At 42.8% G+C, this 17,949-nt stretch overlaps 2 protein-coding genes across 6 annotated transcripts in view; one reads left to right on the forward strand and one right to left on the reverse strand.

The window, feature by feature from the left end:
- arid4b (AT-rich interaction domain 4B) overlaps positions 1-12,444 on the reverse strand; it is a 60,019-nt gene extending 47,575 nt beyond the window's left edge. For 4 of the 5 annotated variants that reach the window (XM_072677452.1, XM_072677454.1, XM_072677453.1 and 1 more), the window contains exons 1-2: positions 12,264-12,444; positions 8,744-8,795 (exon numbers count right to left, since the gene is read on the reverse strand). In XM_072677452.1, coding sequence (XP_072533553.1) covers positions 8,744-8,749 — 6 coding nt within the window. In that variant the 5' untranslated portion in view covers positions 8,750-8,795; positions 12,264-12,444. Of the gene's footprint in view, positions 1-8,743; positions 8,796-10,268; positions 10,950-12,263 lie in introns of those variants that run through there. The other variant, XM_072677451.1, reaches the window with a different exon arrangement.
- Positions 12,445-12,791: 347 nt separating this feature from the next.
- The window catches only part of ggps1 (geranylgeranyl diphosphate synthase 1), a 43,121-nt gene continuing 37,963 nt past the window's right edge, over positions 12,792-17,949 (forward strand). Inside the window, exon 1 of the mRNA XM_072676802.1 lies at positions 12,792-13,075. The gene's annotated coding sequence lies outside the window, so the exon portion shown is untranslated. The remainder of the gene's footprint in view (positions 13,076-17,949) is intronic.

Consider the following 17,949-nt stretch of genomic DNA (forward strand, 5'->3'; position numbering starts at 1 on the left):
CTGACACTACAACCATCACAACATGCCATTGTGACAACTTATCAGTATTCCCAAACTGCCGCTCCTAATGGGTTTTATAGCTCAGTTCAGATGAGGTGGAAAACGCTTCCCGGCTTCTATGAACAGCATCTGATCTCGGGCGGTGTATCATATGCAGTGGATTGCACTTACATGTTGACGTCTCTCCACATCACTTCATCATACGCACAACTCTGGACAGTTAATGAAGTCAGACCAGTGGTGGGTGCTACAGCGGTTCAAATTCGTCCTAAAAATCAATGTTTCTTAACTACAGTAATATCACGCAACCAAAAAGCACTGAACCCAATATAGAATTGTGTACATTTAGAAGCAGCACAAACGACTAATAAAGGTAAAGGTGCACGTATTTGTCACTGTACAGTGTGGACTGTACAGCGAAATGTGTCCTCCGTGAACACACACTCACACACACACACATGTGTTAGGGGCAGTGAGTACACACACACCCAGAGCGGTGGGCAGCCAACTCCAGCGCCCGGGGAGCAGAGAGGGTAAAGGGCCTTGCTCAAGGACCCAACAGCGGCAGCTTGCCGAGACCGGGAATCGAACCCACAACCCTGTTATCGATATCCCGGCGCTCTAACCGCTGAGCCACCACTGCCCCTAATGACACTAATGACACTAATGAGACATTTTATAGAGCAATGTGAGCTCATACAGAAAGGACCATATAGGTTAATTGTTCCAGGTCAAAAACAAATACGACCCATTCGGTTGTGTTTTTGCCCCCCACCCGTCCACTGGTAGAGCAAAATACACTTAAATACACTTAAACACAACCAGCTGGTCATGTACTGGAAGAAGAATTGAACAGCAGGATTGTCTCCAGCATTATCTCGCAGTGCAATTGTTCAATTCTTAATGCTTAATGCTCAAGTCTTAATCTACACCTAAACCTAAGCTTAACCACAGAGAAATGAGGGATCCTTGCTGTTTCTCTACTGATGTTGGACTCTTCATTTCCTTCATATAAGCTCCAAATAGTTCATAAACAGCAGGATTGCCTCCAGCTTTATCTCTCTATTTGGAACTCATATAAAAGAAGCTGCTAATGGACCGACATCAGTGAAGAAACCGCAAGGATCACTCATTTCACAATGGTTAAGATTCGGTTAAGAAGAAGGGTTAAGATTAGGGTGTCAATTAAAGCAATCAAAGGACATTTTTGTAGTGGTTCATAGGTTACAGTAATGTTGGGTTTGACGAGTTGACCCTCGACGACAAAGTTGCGAGACGACTAAGAGGAGCATATATATATATATATATATATATATATATATATATATATATATATATATATATATATATATAGCCTCCATACAGGCAGATCTCCTTGTGAAAACCTCCACATTTTTATTTATGTATTTATTTTTAATATATAAAACATATATACATATACATACATATACACACATACATACATATATATACATACATACATACATACATATATATATATATAAATAAACACACACACACACACACACACACACACACAGTATGCTGGGAAAAAAAGGGGAACCTAAATAAATAAATACAAAATAAATAAATAAATAAATATAAATAAATAAATAAAAAAGAATACATAGCACTTTCCGGCCACAAACTTTAAGATCAGATAGTTAACAGTAACCACAGCTATCCACATCTGAATAAGGTGAACCAAAGTCTTAAACTCTAGAAGTCACCACCACACTAATACTGCTCCAGAGCACAATGAAAAGGATCAGGGATTCTAGGTTGTGTGTGTTCAAGTCAGTAAACAAGCGGATTCCTACAACAGCTTTATTTGCTGTATGGATTTCAGACAGTTAATTGTTGCTATTTTTTTTATTTACAGTAACTTTATTATTCTTAGTATTTTTGCAGGCTACACACCCTTCTGACTTTGACTCATCTCTGGATTCAGCGTTGACTTTCAACTTCCTATATTATGTAGAGGAACTGGAGAACTTCATTTTATGCATTATGCAGAACATAATTAAGACGCCGCTTGATTTCCAAGTGATTTGACTGCACTACGCAACTCTGGAACATTTACGTTCATCATTTTATTGCATTGCTTAGTTAATATTAACTGCAATGACTGATCTGTATTGCTTGCATCCTCATCCCCCGGTTACACAACAATGTTTTTGGTCAATTAATAAATGTCACACTCAGATTAACTGCACTATTCTCTTATGAATCTTGTTATTTAAGTTTATGAACTAAACTGAAAGGGAATTAAACAAAACCAAACTGCAATTTGACAATTCAAAACTACATAAAACATAAAACCTATGTGTTTTAGTAGGACATATATTAGGGCTGTTCTGATCCGAACCAGTGGATCGGGATAAGGGCCAAGCCAGGCATATTTTAATGGAACAGGTACTGGCTACTTTAATCCCAATCCAGCTCCAAGGTTTTTGTTTTCACCAATGTTCAGCGCGCCACCTGGTGTTCTCAAGGCACCATTAACAGACATTGCCCAGCCGGCAGCAGTGCAGATGTTCTCAGGACATAAATAAAAAAGTTGAGAGTCTGCAGTGTGGAGCTATTTTACAGTGGAACATGAAAACAGGCCATAATATCTGAATCTTTAGAAAAACTATCACTGAATCGCCCTGTTTTACCAGCGGGAGAACCGCTTGCCTTTCTTTGTTTCTAAGCCAGCACTGAAGAGCCCATTCAGAACCGCGTGGAGGCTAACGCTAATGTTAATACACACATGCTATAGAAACCCAAATCACAGACTCACATTCACCCACTATAAACCAGTTATTACACACCAGTAGACCAACAACTACAGATATTAGTCCAGCGCGGTTAGAGTTGACTGCAGTGTTGTAAAGGAGCTGGGAGCTGATTGGTCAGACTGAATTATAAGATATATATTTTTTTATAATAATAATAATAAAGGTAGTCTTGACTAAACTAAAATCAATCAGTCCAGAATGTGGTCTTGTAGAAACTGTAACTGAATATAGAGGGATTTTACAGTTCCACTGCTCCACAGCTCAACGCTGTGGGCCCCTCTAGCCAAAGCCTGGCATTACACATGTTTATCGGCTCCAGAGAGTCCTATTCTATTGGCAGTACTTCTCTACAGGGACTAGACAAACTCTGTGTGTGCGCATTTCCACATCTGTGTCAGCAACGGGTGCAACTTTAAGTAGTTGAATGCGTTCATTAGAAGGAGCGTCCACCAACATTTGGACATGTAGTATTTGACAGTTCTTGTGACTGGCTCCCTGTAATCATGCGGGCATTAAAAGGGATGACGATTCTCTGAAGACCTAATTAGCTTTCCAGTTGGTCATGACAACTGGCTAATCTTACAAACGGTGGAACAGGAATTGCAAAAAATAATAAAATAAATAAAATAACAAACAACAAAGAAAGCCCTACAATGACTTTCCTTGTTTGCCAAAAGTAAAGGGTGTAGGAAGAGGGACGCAAGAAAGAAAGAGGCTTTTCCAAGGCTTACAAGCTGGAAAATAATCCTGCTTTGAATTTGTGCTTTGTCTCGAATCTCCTTCATTGAGAAAAATTAAACACTTGGCCAATTCACGTACTCTTAAGGATTGTCGGGTTGATTTGCTCAGCCTATCCATCACCAGCAGATGGGGGAAATGGCTATGGGGGAGGGCTGGAAAGGGTTCACGAAAAGTGGGAAATTTGCAAACAGCCTGTAAGTAGTATTAGTCTTTAAATAGCACCTGTAAGGGTTCTCAGTTCCAGTCTCCCACAAAAGAAAGTTGGTTATTTGGTCAAGTAAGACATGCATTTAAACAGCTGAAGTCCTATATGGACACAGATTGGGCTCATGTCCTTCTATTCCTGTTTCTGCAGAAAGTAGGAGGGCTAAAAATCATAGGACATACAGTGTTTTACGGAATACTGCAGCACTTGTCAACCCGCGAGCTATCCGCTGCATGTGCCAACCACTTCAGACAACAGTCCGGATGCATTTGCTTGCGTTTACAAAAGGCAAAATGTTCCGCACTGTGGACGCTGAAGACCAAACTCAAAGTGACCAAACTGAAATCTCATTACAGCTCCATTCATAAAGCATCGACAATGAAAACCAAAGGCCTTTAATTCTGACCTACTGTTAACAGCTGCAGACGTATGGCCTAGAAACAGACTGGCTGATTAGTCTGCTGCTGAGAAGCTAAGATATGCTCGCATTATTAGATGTTCTTAGATGTTCTCCACTTATTCTCTGAAGGCGTTTTTATGACAATTCAAGCTGGGTCATTTAAAGCGACAGTCTGCAATTTTTTTAAGGATTTGGGGATTTAGAGCCCTCTCTGGTGAGAATGTGTAATTGCATAGATCATGCAGAAGAGTGCTTTTAAATGTGAATTGTGGTCTCCTGTCAGAGAGGATGAATCTAAGCATCCTGAACAATTTCAAGAGGGACGGTCACGCAGCACACCGATACCATTTATAATATCATATTTTTGCCCCTTCCCACTCAGAACGACTACTGCTTTCAAATGAAATGTAAAATCTTAAGGACCGCTGTTTTAAAGTTGTTGTTAATGGAAGTTCATATAAAGAAATCTGTGTATATGGTGCAACATTTTCTTGTACAACTGCACATCATTGCAGGACCAGAAGGTTTCATTAGTTTTTAACCAGTTGTGGTAGTTTTCACCTTATTAGAATGGCGGCCCTTTGGAATACAATAAAATGGTCTACACTCAGATTTTGCAATTTTATGATCAAGAAAGTACCATGTTGCTCGTCATTAAGACATTATTTAAAATGATACACAAACTGAGGCCTTTTAGAGTTTTGCCTCCCGTCAACATGATTGTGTCAAATAAGATGGAGACTGTTGAGATGGATGGTCAAAATTCAGCTTTATTAAAGCCCTGAAATCATGACATTAACCTGCATATACTTTTTTTTTATTATACTTTCATTACAGCCTAACAAAAAGGTAACAGGTGCATAGTAGAGTATTTCTATTTACAAAACAAACAAACAAACAAACAAACAAACAAAAGTAGGGGTATGCAGGGATCAAGCAAAACCGAGCATCCCAGTCTGAAGTGCTAGTATTTCGGCAGAGAATGTACATAGGCTAACAGTTCAGCGACATGCTAAGTTCATGGTTTTAAAAAGCCTACACAACGTGACCGTTTTGCTCATATGCCAAGATATTCAGTACATTATCTTAACTGATGCGAACTTGCTCCACAAACAGTGATCATATATTTTCTGCTAAACGAACATGTTCACATCACATACTGAGGAGAAAAGAAGATAAGAAGATATACTGTAAGTGTTGAGATGTTGTGCAATAATGTAGCAATAAATAAATAAATAAAACACTAATAGTTAATAGTTGACATGTAAAGACTGGCAGCAGACAGTGGTTCTTTTTTAACACTGCTTTGTATCGACGCTAGATACCTGTATCATCAATATATCAATATTAAGCCCTAATATATAATGTTTATCAGCAGCATCCAGTGTTCTACTGACGAGCTCTGATAACTCATCAGCATCCGATCTTAAGAGGCTGCAGCCATTGCTCATCCTGCACCAAAACGTGCACTGAACTAATCTGGAATGATCAAATATTTTCAAACAAGTCCCCCAATTCTCATTCCTGCAAATATCCATTCATCGACTCTTACAGACACTCGAATATCTCAAATCATATCAAATCCAAACAATAAACCAGGCATTGGAACTGTTCTCAGTAACGTGTCTTCAGATTTGAACTCGTCTTGCAAAACTGGTACTGGTACTGGTATTGCTCAGACACACACAGGTACTAATCAACTGTTCCACCCACAATTGGTGCATCTCTGCCAAGTCCATTCACATTTTGGCTCAGTGACTATGGCTCAGTTTCAGAGCCTGTCCAGCTAGAACGTTAAGCACAATGACCACGTTAAACACCATGAGCTTTTAAAGGTAAAGGTAAAGGTAAAGGTGCACGTATTTGTCACTGTACAGTGTACAGCGAAATGTGTCCTCCGCATTTAACCCATCTGGTAGTGAACACACACTCACACACACACATGTGTTAGGGGCAGTGAGTACACACACACACCCAGAGCGGTGGGCAGCCAACTCCAGCGCCCGGGGAGCAGAGAGGGTAAAGGGCCTTGCTCAAGGGCCCAACAGTGGCAGCTTGCCGAGCCCGGGAATCGAACCCACAACCCTGTTATCGACAGCCTGGAGCTCTAACCGCTGAGCCACCACTGCCCCAGCCACCACTGCCCACACACTTTGGTTGGATCTAAGCAGTTAAGACGTGTCTGCATGCTTCAGAGTTTCTCATACTGCTTCCGTTAGAGGTTTCACAATCAGCAAACGCAAGCGATTACCATGTTACTGCATTTCACAGAAGAAGAGGTTATAAGTGGGGTTACCCATCATGAGCAGTTAGTTCCACTGAATCTACCACAGAATCGTGTGCTGATCAGGGGGACGTGACCATGCATTGTGGAGAATACACATGTCACGAATCATCATATGTAACAACACTGCATGCTTTGTATACATGAATCAACTGGCACCATGTTTCATGCCAGGCTTGGGCCGGAGGGATATGAAGTCCGCCAGCACCGAGCTGTGGAACGGTGTTCTCTGGAATGATGCTTGGTGCTCCATCCAATATTGTTGGGACAAGTTGGGGTGGTGATCAGCCAACATCCTGACCTCACTAAATCTCTTGTCGCTAAATGCAAAGGCCTTCCCTGGGCAATACAGACGAGTACTTGATTTTGGAAGAAACAATGAACAAGCAGGTGTCCCAATACTTTGGTCTAAGCAGTGCATTTAGAGCACCCCCCCCCCTCCCCCAAGAAATATAGTGGTACCAGCACAGTAATGGTTCTCTAGTTCTCTTAAATAAATAGGACCTGTTTGTCTTATATACTGGCATATAGTTACATTTGCCTCGTTGCCATCATTTCAGTAACTGAGTAAGGTTTTACTTCGCTTGGCTGATTGGACGGTAACTTTACATTAGCCTACATCAGCTTAAGGTTGACTCATGCTTCTGGGAAAATGCATGCAAGCTCATCACCATGGAGATGCGAAGAAGGGGTGTGTGTGTGTGTGTGTGTAGCTCGCAACGATCTGGCTAACATGTTGACAGACAGTCTGTGTGTAAACACCTGCACATGTGCTCAGATTTACAGACTTTACATAGGTAAGATTACTGTGCGAGCTATACTGAAGGCCTCACCGCAGTCCTGAGGTCTAATCAGATAGGCCTTCAAGTACCAGCTCCACTGAGCATCATCCACTGACCTGCTATGGGCTCTCAGCTTGTCCAGAAATGCATCCCTTTAAAGTATAGCTGGTTCTCCAGACTGTTGTGACTTAACAGAACCTCATTTGGAGCATTTTATAATGCAGCAGAGCAATACGCAATGAGCTTTCACTGTGGAACCTATACATATACATATATACACACACATGTCCAAACATCTGGTACTGTGTCTGAGGTAATATAAATAATATATAATAAGGGCATTGGGGAAACACAGGTCTCCACGCATTGCAAAATGAGTAAATGTTTATGTACCAATGTGATTGACATACTATAGCTGCATAATTCGAGAGGATTTCCACCCTCACACACATACATCGACATAGTCCTACAACTTAGGCCTACTTGACACCCATCACCCTAGCATTGGGACCAAATGTTTTAACATGATCAACACACATTCAACCAGGTGTCCCTAAACTTTTGGACTGGTGTTTACACACACACATACACAGACACAGACACTTCATTCTAGAAGCCCTGCATGTCCTGCTCAGCTATTGAATCGTCAGTCTGTAGCTGGACTACGGGTATGACAGTCAATTTTCCATGCCCCACACACACCACAGGCGTGATTGGTTGCTGCTCAGCTCATTTGCATAAAGTTGTCAAGACGGAGAGACGAAGGGCGCTACAGATCAGACTCCAGGTAAAAATACACCCTGCAGTTGTATCATCAACAAGCTACAGACTTTTGGAAGGACTGAGAGTGTATTCTGTGAATCCTACTGATACGACAGCAAGCTCACAACCTCTTGTACGCTGTATAATAATGTATTTAATATGAAATGAATATAGTCACGCCGAATACATAATAGCATACAATCGGTCGATGACTTCTATGATGAAGAAAAGGCTGAAGTTCTTCGCTCTCAGCACCCCGGCATGTAGGCTATCCTGAAAAACTTAAGATGTAAAGTAGGCTATGAATATGAACTCGTGTTACCTGTGACCTACTGTAACTTGATAAAATACCACAGTAGCCTAGTTGCACTGCTTTTCTTTTAATTAAATCCACTGCTACAGCTCGAGCATCTCAAACACAAATCCTCAGGGGTCACAGCAGCGCAGGGTTTGCTGCTTTCCCTCGCCGTAATGGCACAACTTGATCATTTGGTCATTAACCAGCAAGTTGAATCGGCCGTATTTTTTTTTTTATCCTGTGCAAAGGAAAACACCTGTGCATTGCTGCAGCCCACCAGCTACAGCTATCTGATAGACCTTTAGCTTTTACAGACGTAAAGTGCAAGAGGATTAGAATACCTACTTTTCACACCTCAGACTAACATGGATAACACCGAGCCCAAACCACGGCAGTCATTACTTTAAAAGCTCCAACTGGTCCTTACTTAGGACACTCTGAGGCAGAGAAATGCAGAAGACAGAAAACTGTAGCAACCAATAGCTTACCTTCATCGTTGTCCTCAACAATCCTGGACGGACGGTTGTTTCAAATCTTTAGCTTTAAGAAAGAAGCAAAAATAACAGCACTTTAATATATTACACATACATTGCAGTTTGTCCTGGATGCACAATATTAAATATATTTTTTATAATAAATTTTGATATATTTATTGGGCCCTACAGGAGCAGGTGATGCTAAACTTACTGTGCTAAAACAGCTGGATCCTTCATGTAACTGAACTTGGTTGGTGTAGTTATAGGGGTTAGCTCACAATCTTCCCTGTGGCAGACCAGGGTTCAATTCCCTAGCCAATAAGAGTGCGAGAGACTGCCAACCCTACATAATACACAGCTATGTAGCATGATTAAAATGCACGTTGCTTTGGAAAAGTTCATCAGTCATCAAAAAACGTAAAAGGTACTTTTCTCTGGAATGCAAACGCAGGTAGATTTGCACAGGGATAATATCGAATACTGGCGTCTGCAAATTATTGTCATATTGGTACTTCTCAACTATGACAGGGACGGTGCTAACATGGATGATAGTTTGTCATTAATTTTGTTAATAATAACAACAATGTTTTTTAATTACTTCATTAATATACAAACATAGCCTAAACGGAACAACTTGAAAAGAAAGTAAATGCAATAAACAAGGAAGGGGTCTGTTTATTATTATTATTATTATTAATAATAATACAAGTTGTTTCAAATCTTTAGCTTTAAGAAAGAAGCAAAAATAACAGCACTTTATTATTTATATATATTACACTTACTTTTTTAAAGGATTGCAGTTTGTCCTGGATGCACAATATTAAAATCATACTGGCATCTGCAGTCAACTGCTTTATATTATTAGTTTTTTTATAACAAATTTTTATATATTTATATAAATATAGTGTTTAGGTGATGCTAACATGGATGATATTTTGTCATTAATTTTATTAATAATAACAACAATGTTTTTTTTTTTATTACACCTAAATGGGGCAACTTGAAAAGAAAGTAAATGCAATAAACAAGGAAGGGGTCTGTTTATTATTATTATTATTATTAATAATAATAATAATAATAATAATAATAATAATAATAAATCCAGATAAAACACATGTGGATCAGAAAAGAAGGCTCGTGCCAGTTTCACTGACTACAACAACAGCAAACGACCGTAACCGAAGTAAGGGGTGTGTGTGTGTGTGTGTGTGTGTGTGTGTGTGTGTGTGTGTGTGTGTGTGTGTGTGTGTGTGTGAGAGAGAGCTGAGTAGGCTGAGTGGGCTGTAGGCAGGTGCTCGCGGTGGCACTGCAAGTCATGTGCCTTGCTAGAGCTCTGGGAGCTGGGCAGCCCGAATAACCGCCCCTCGGTGTTGTTGTTTAGCTGGGCTGAAAGTTAGCCGAGGGCTGCTCCGCACTTTGCCTTTGCGCTACCGTGTGTTTACAGCGAGCCTGAGGTCGGTGTGTGCGGGTTTATGTAGCTACAAAGTCGGATTCACAAACCCACCCACTCACTCGAGGACCCCTCGGACATACTGACCATCAGAACCGAGCGAGTCCAGGCCTGGAGGAGTCTCGGTCGGTCAGCTAGTCAGCCTGTAACCTGCCATAATGAGCTCGCCCTGACCAGCCGCCAGCAGACTCGCTCAGCGGCGGGCAGGCGGTGGGTCGGTCGGTCGGTCGGTCACCTTGCAGTTAGCTCGCTAGCTCACTCCAAAAAGCTCCGTCGGGGTTTTTAGGAGTCTGAAATGTGAGCTGCTACAGCTCGGAGCGGGGGGACAGTGGAGCCTCCGCAGCCCCGCGCTGGGAGCAGCTCAGCTAAGCGTAATGTCTGCCGCGCGACAGCAGGCGATGACGCCATTTCTCTGCCACACAGTTAAGCGGCGGTCCAGCGGGGGAATGAAGGCAGCACCGAGGTCGAAGAAGAATCCCCCTCAACATCGTTGAGACGTTTCAGACGTGGCGACGTGCTTTCCCGAGCTCGAAACGGTGGTTCCCGGGAGCCCTGGTCGACCTGCTTTCCCACTTTCAGCAGCACGACACCGAGGTTCCCCCGGCAGCCGAGCAGCGGCGGCGCGGCGGCGCAGCGGCGCACATCCAGCAGCCCGGGGAGAAGGAGTGCGACCCCGGAGAAAACGACCACAAACAGCGGCGCCAGCTCGCTAGCAGCTAGTTAGTTAACGGTTAATCCGCAGAGCTCCAAAATGCTGACGGCTGCCCCAAGCTCGCACAATGAACAGGCTACAGCCTCCCGGAGCAAGGTCAACCCAACCAGCCAGCATCAAACTTCTCCACGGAGGGATATTCACAGGTTTATGCCTCGGCGGTCGGTCTTACGGAACAGGCTTGGTGATGGCGATGGCATTTAGCTATCTATCAGGCTGCTAGCCCGTTTAGGCTGGCTGCGCCGCTCTCCAGCACGACAACAATGTCACCTCAGACAATAGATAACTGTCGTCTGCTGTGGAGGCACTGAAATATCGCCGAGGGTGGCTCACAGATAACCCCAACCGAGCCAACCGAGCCACGACGACGACGACAACAACAACAACATCGGTCGGCCACCGGACTGACCGTAGCTAGCTAGTATAGCTGTTACTGTGCTCGGACAACGACAACAACAACAACTAGCGACGGCAGATAGATAGATCGATAGATAACTAGACAGATAGATAGAAGCTGAAAGCTTCCCCAAAAAAAAACACCCATCCACAGCCGACCTCGCCAGCCATTTCTGCTCTTTCTCCGAGGTAAACACGGAATTGCCGGAGAGCTCACCCGGCCGTGCTCCCGCTGCGGGCTCACCACACGGCACCAGCCAGACCTCCACTATCGCTAGCTAGTGCTAGCTGCCTAGCTAGCTGCTGGAGTCCAGCGATTTCCATAACGGCAGCTCCAGCTCTGACCGCGGTTGCCCACTGTTTTCGGCCGAGAAGCGGGGGTTTAAAGCCTTACGTAAGGGCTGTCCAGCGAGGCAGTGCTCTTATTGATGCCGAGCAGCAGCAGCAGGAGGAGGAGGACGAGCAGCAGCAGGAGGAGCAGCAAAGTTGCAGCTAGTTTCAGTGCCCTGTCTTAAAAACACATGAACCGAGCTGACAGAGAGACGTGGCTAAAGTAGCCCACTATTTCTGCTATGCTAGCTAGATAGCTATTTACCTGGCAGACCCCTTCGCCTCGCAGTACGACAAGCACAGCAAGGTTAGCAAGCAAGCAAGCCCTCCTCCTCCTCCTCCTCCTCCTCCTCCTCCGTCCGACCGACCGACCGTCCGTCCGATCGACCGATCAACCGACCGACCGACCAGTCTACGTGTAAGAGCTGGCTGGGAGCTCTTGGCTCAGACATAGACGATATCGATATCATCATCATCATCATCATCATCATCAGCAGCAGCAGCAGCAGCAGCAGCAGCCTGAACAGCTTCGAGGGGAAACGGCTGTTTAATCTAATATGGATGCTCGAGGTAGCTTAACCCGTGATTGTTTTTTTTTTTTCCGATCAAAACGATCCACTAAAAGACTTAAAAAAAGCTCTTACCTGACGAATACAATTACACTCGACCCCCTCGTTCCGGCGTTGTGCCGATTTGCGTTAATCCATTGAAAAACAGAAGACAATCCTCGACGATTAACGCAAACTCAAAGACTGCCCGCAAACCTGGGATCCGTGTCGGGAAGCGAATCCGACGAAATGTCTCACCAGTCGGGCTCTTTCTCTCTCTGTGGCGCTCGCCTGCCCTTCGGTCATTGACTGACAGGTACACAAACCCGCCCCCTTGCCTCCGCTGCCGTCTCTCATTGGCGTATACGCACGAACGTCCCCGCCCCCTCGCTGTGATTGGGCAAAACGTCAACCGAAAAAACGGCGTTCGTTCCTCGCTGGAAAAAAAAAAGGAGCGCGCACATGGGAAATGTAGTTTTACCGAAGACGTTCGCGCTCGCGACTGCGTCCATTTCCGTGGGCCACGTACATTAAACGAACTACATTTCCCATAGCTAAGTCTCAGGCGCGGTGGAAAAAAAAAAAACTGGCGCCTGTCTCCGCCCATTCTAGCGCGCTTGCTCTCTCTGGGCGCCATGGTGTATTTATACACTGCGAAGAGGAGAATTCACAGCGGAGTAACGGCGATCGAGTGTACCCCACCCTTCCCACAGTGAAGCGCGCTTTCCGGCGATAATATGTGTGATCAGAGTGAAAAGAACATCTGGAGGCATTGTGATCAAGCTGTCAGTGATTCGTGATTACCAGTGAAAACGAGACTCGGCGTTGGCTAACCTGCTAACGTTAGCAAGGGAGGGGGGAAGAAATCGATAGCGGAAGTACCCGGATACTCATTCCCGATTTAGAAGGTGGGTGGCGCACGTGTTTCCATCATTACACCTGAAAACGAGGAGGGGTGTGTTGTGGTCTTACATTTACAGCGATGGCAGCGGTGTAGCAGCAGCATTGGCTAGCTATGTAGCTATATATATATATATATATATAAAATTAGTGCTAGATGGATCCATATTAGTGTCATTTGTAATGTTTGTACATGGCCTGTTTGTCTGATTCCTGCTGTTGTGAAGGGGTCAGTGCTCCACAGCTCCACAGTCAGTGAATGGACGAGGCTCCTAGAGAAATGAATGGAGTCCTAAAACAGGCCTGTCAAACTGAGTTCCTTCCGGGCCTCAGCTCTGCAGAGATCAGCGCTTTCCCCTTTTGTAAAGTCACTGTCTCCTATTTTTCTTGATTGCCTTCTGCTGTGGGTCATTTTTCACACAGGGCGTGTGCTACACAGCTGCTGGGGCCTGCTGTGTTCGATTCCTGCTCAGGTCACTGTCTGTGTAGAGTAGTGTAGAGAGAGAGAGATCTCCAGTGTTCTCCAGTATCTCCCCACCTCACAACACACACAATAGGTGGATTGACGGTGTTAAATTGCCTCTGAGTATGAGGGTATGAGTGTGTGTGCGTGCGTGGTACCCTTTCATGGACTGCCGCACTGTCGTGGAGTGAGGACTCCCTATTACGAGTCAGCAGAGCATCAACATGAAGCCATTATTTTGAGGTAAATGCTATGTATTGTTTATTTAACAGAAGGAATACAATTCTACATATCTTTACATCATGTGCACATAGAGTGTTTTCCCACAGTTGTACTGTACAAGCCCTGGTGCAAGCTGGTAGCTTGTGTGACCTCAACTACCTTTAACTGGGTCCATGGATGTGCTGGACATTGAAATGTCGGAAATATTTTTGCCATATGAACATTGCCTGTAGAGATCACTGAAATAACATTAGACGACACATCTTACTCGAGAAGAGTACATTTTGGGGTTTGGAAGGGAGATGCAAGCAACTCCACCCTTCACATGATCATGACAGCATGTGTCAGAACTGCATAGTGATATTAGTAATATTAGTTCAGACTAATTCACTGCTGTTCTGTGAAGGAAGTGACTTAAAAGAGTGCTGTAATTAACTGAGAAAAATGTGGAAACTATTTAAACAGTTTCCTGTAAATTGTGTAAAGCACATGACCATTATTGTACATTACCATCTAGGAGAAGGAAAAAAAATGCATCCACAGTGGAAACTTGTAAGCAAATAAAACCATAGTCACAGTCTGCCTTTCTGTCAAACACTGCTTACAGTAAGTAGAAAAATTCATGCCATTAGCTTAAAGCAGCAATATACACCCGCAATGTACACCCGCAGTTCTGAACTAGCTGAGATGTACAGAACTGACACTGAAAGAAGCTTGTGGGCTGTCATGGTGGAGTAACCACAGGATTTTACACACACATGACTCGAGTAGTGCAGCGTTACGCAGTTCTCATGAGCGCTGTCCTGCCTGCCTCAAAGTTACATAGTGCAGTTAGCAGCGTGCCGAGTGCCCAGAGTAGCTGTAACTGTAGAGACTGTAGGCTTATGCAGCTTATTCAGGTCAGTGGAGCATCCCAATGATTTGGAAGCTGTTATATTAAGGTAGAATTGCTTAAAAAGTGAGTTATTGTTTTTAATTGTGCTCATAAATTGCACTAATGAATAATTATTTCTGCATTTTTTTATTTTTATTTTTTGTCTCCAGTCCACACACAAACTATTTTTGGAGTTAATTAGCAAGGTTACTGACCACACCGAACCCAAGCAGTTTAGCTTTGCTTTCCTAATTATGGGAAAACAGAACTTCGTCAACAAATATGATTTGAAGGTCGGTAGTACTTTACAAATGGAGCAGAAATGCTTTGTGTGAATATATAATTTTTTTAGACTGTGTAAAATGATAAATAGGGATGCATTGATGCCATTTTTTCCCCTTTCCGATACCAGATTTTCAAGTATCTACATTTACATTTAAGGCATTTAGCAGACGCTCTTATCCAGAGCGACTTACAAAAGTGCTTTGCTATTTATCCTAGTTAGAATAGGCTAATAGTTCAAAGATACCTCTAAGCTTTAGACATTACTAAACACAAGTCAATAAGGTGACCACAGTACTCTATTCACTATTCGTCCAAGTACTCTCTGAAGAGGAGGGTCTTCAGTCTGGGTTTGAAGACAGCGAGCGTTGGACTCTGCCGTTCGGACACCCAGGGCAAGTTCGTTCCACCACTTTGGTGCAGGACAGAAAAAAAAAGCCTGGACGCTTGTCTTCCGCAGATTTTGAGGGATGGCGGGTCGAGCCGAGCCGTACTTGAAGCTTGAAGGGCTCTAGGTGCGGATCGGCTTTTGACCACTGCCATCAAGTTCTTCGTTCTTGGCTTTGTAGGCCAGCGTCAGGGTTTTAAATCTGATGCGGGCAGCAGCTACAGGAAGCCAGTGTAGAGAGAACGCAGCAGTGGAGAGACATGGCTGAATTTAGGAACATTGAAGACGACCCGTGCCGCTGCATTCTGGAGGAGTTGCAGGGGCCTGATGGTGCGCAGAGGGAGACCAGCCAGAAGAGAGTTGCAGTAGTCAAGTCTGGAAGTGACGAGAGACTGAACAAGCACCTGGGCGAGACTCTGGGGAGGAAGGGTGGAATTCTCCGGATGTTGTACAGGAGGAATCTGCAGGACCGAGTTACGCTTGCAACATGACTTGAGAACGATAACTGATCATCCATCACTACACCAAGACTTCGTATCTACATATACAGAGTACCGATACCAACTCTATCTAGATCTAATTACTTGATAGATGGCTATGAATCCCATCCATTTTTAGAAGTTGTACTGGAAAGAACGGGACATTTACTGGTCGAGTGACTGCATTTGAAAAAAAGTTTCAGAGCTATGAAAAAAAAAATTGGCCGCAATGCAGAAACTTGTACCGGGAGCAATCAGAGCAGTGTAACAATGCCAGTTTAGAAAGCGAAAGTGCTTCTGCAGCAGTTTCACATTCACATACATGTCTCCATGTAAAAAAAAAAAAATTAAACAAAAAAATAATAATAATAATTAAACAAACAAACAAAAACACCACATGGAAACAAAGTGCTGTAAATGTAAAAGTTCCATTGAATGTCTGTTTAATAGTAATAACTATCTATGACTGGCTTTACTGGCTGTTCAGTAAGTTTCATGGAATGGGTGCAACACTAATGATAAATATTTATTATTAGGTAAACGAATAAAATAACTATCACAACAAATGTCAGCAAAAACTGGACATAATTTATAGCCTCACTTTTTTACAGTCGTGTGTAGAGTGTTTGGCAATGCTGCAAACTTAACAGATGGCCATAAACAATCTCACTCTTCACTCGATATGTCCGAGTCAGACGAGGCTTGACCCGAGATTAGTCATTGTCAGTAGTACTGATGTACCATGACTGCAGAAGCGTGTCACAGCCGCATCCATAACATTGTTATGAGTCAAGCTCTGTTTATGGCTGGAGGCAGCTGGACTATAAAACCAGTGCATCACTGTCAGTTTCATATGTATTTAACAGACTGTATGATAAACCTGATCATAACTGTATATGTGAAACACATTTGCTGTCTTAACCTTAGACTAACCAGTTGATTAAAAAGGCTGTTGATACGTTGCAGCTGTCCGAGATTTTTAAAGATCTGTGTTCTGCAAGTATTGCAGTATGTCACTGTTTTATCTCTTTTTATTCTTTTAAATCCACTATTAAAGAAAAAGTATCCGTAAAGTTGATCCGTAAAGTCGCTGTCTGGCCAAAAAAAATGTATGTCAAATTTAGTGGTTTTTAACGTTGACCGTGTGAATCTGGCACTTATTCATGAGGACCATTAGAAATGCTTTAAAATATGGAGGTGCATTGAGCTGTGGAGCAGTGGAACTGTGTTCTCTGGAATGATTGGGCTCCATCCAATCCTTTCTAGTACTAGTTCCTCTAGTTTTCCTGAAGACTTTCTCATGCTAGATAAATGTGTACTTAAGCAGCAAATCAGACTAGATTGAGAGTTTTTTTTCTTTCTTTCTTTTCTAAGCTAAAAATTTGTTCTACCTAGTAATGCTGCTGTGCCAGAGCAGGAAACCCAACTATACCTATACCACCACCCAAAAAACCCCCCAAAACTGGGTCAGCAGTTATCTTATGATGGTTGTCTTATGGTAGCATGACAAATTGCATCATTTGCATTCTAGATTTTTGCGTAGGTTTGTGGCTTATTCTACTATCATGAGCACATAGAATATAAAAACCTAAATATTTTTTCATGTATACAATAAACGCTTGCCCCCTCCCCCAAAATAGCACAGTATATGAAGGATATATATATATATATGTGTGTGTGTGTGTGTGTGTGTGTCTCTCTCTCTCTCTCATATATATATATATATAATTTGTGTGTATGTATGTATGTATGTATGTATATGTGTGTATCTATCTCTATATCTCTCTCTCTATATATGTATGTGTATGTATGTGTGTGTGTGTGTGTGTGTGTATATATATATATATATATATATATATAAATATAAATAAAGTGTGTGTGTGTGTGTAATATCATAAATATTACAATTATTTTATTTATATATAACTCTCCTAAAATACCCAAGAAAGTCTAATATTAAGGTTGATTGAATTGAATAATATTAAGGTTGACTAGTGAATCTAGTTCTGCGCTTCTTTGCGGTATAGTGGTATTCCAGTAATTAAGAAATGCAGACCTTGGGCACTAGTAATGAGTTTCCATTTATTTGAACTCACAAAGCTTAGCCTCATAGCCTGCATACCACTTAAGTATCACAGCCCTGCCTTGAATATCTCTGCCCTAAACACACCTGA

The sequence above is a fragment of the Salminus brasiliensis genome, chromosome 4, assembly GCF_030463535.1.
Source record: "Salminus brasiliensis chromosome 4, fSalBra1.hap2, whole genome shotgun sequence".
Taxonomy (NCBI): Eukaryota; Metazoa; Chordata; class Actinopteri; order Characiformes; family Bryconidae; genus Salminus; species Salminus brasiliensis.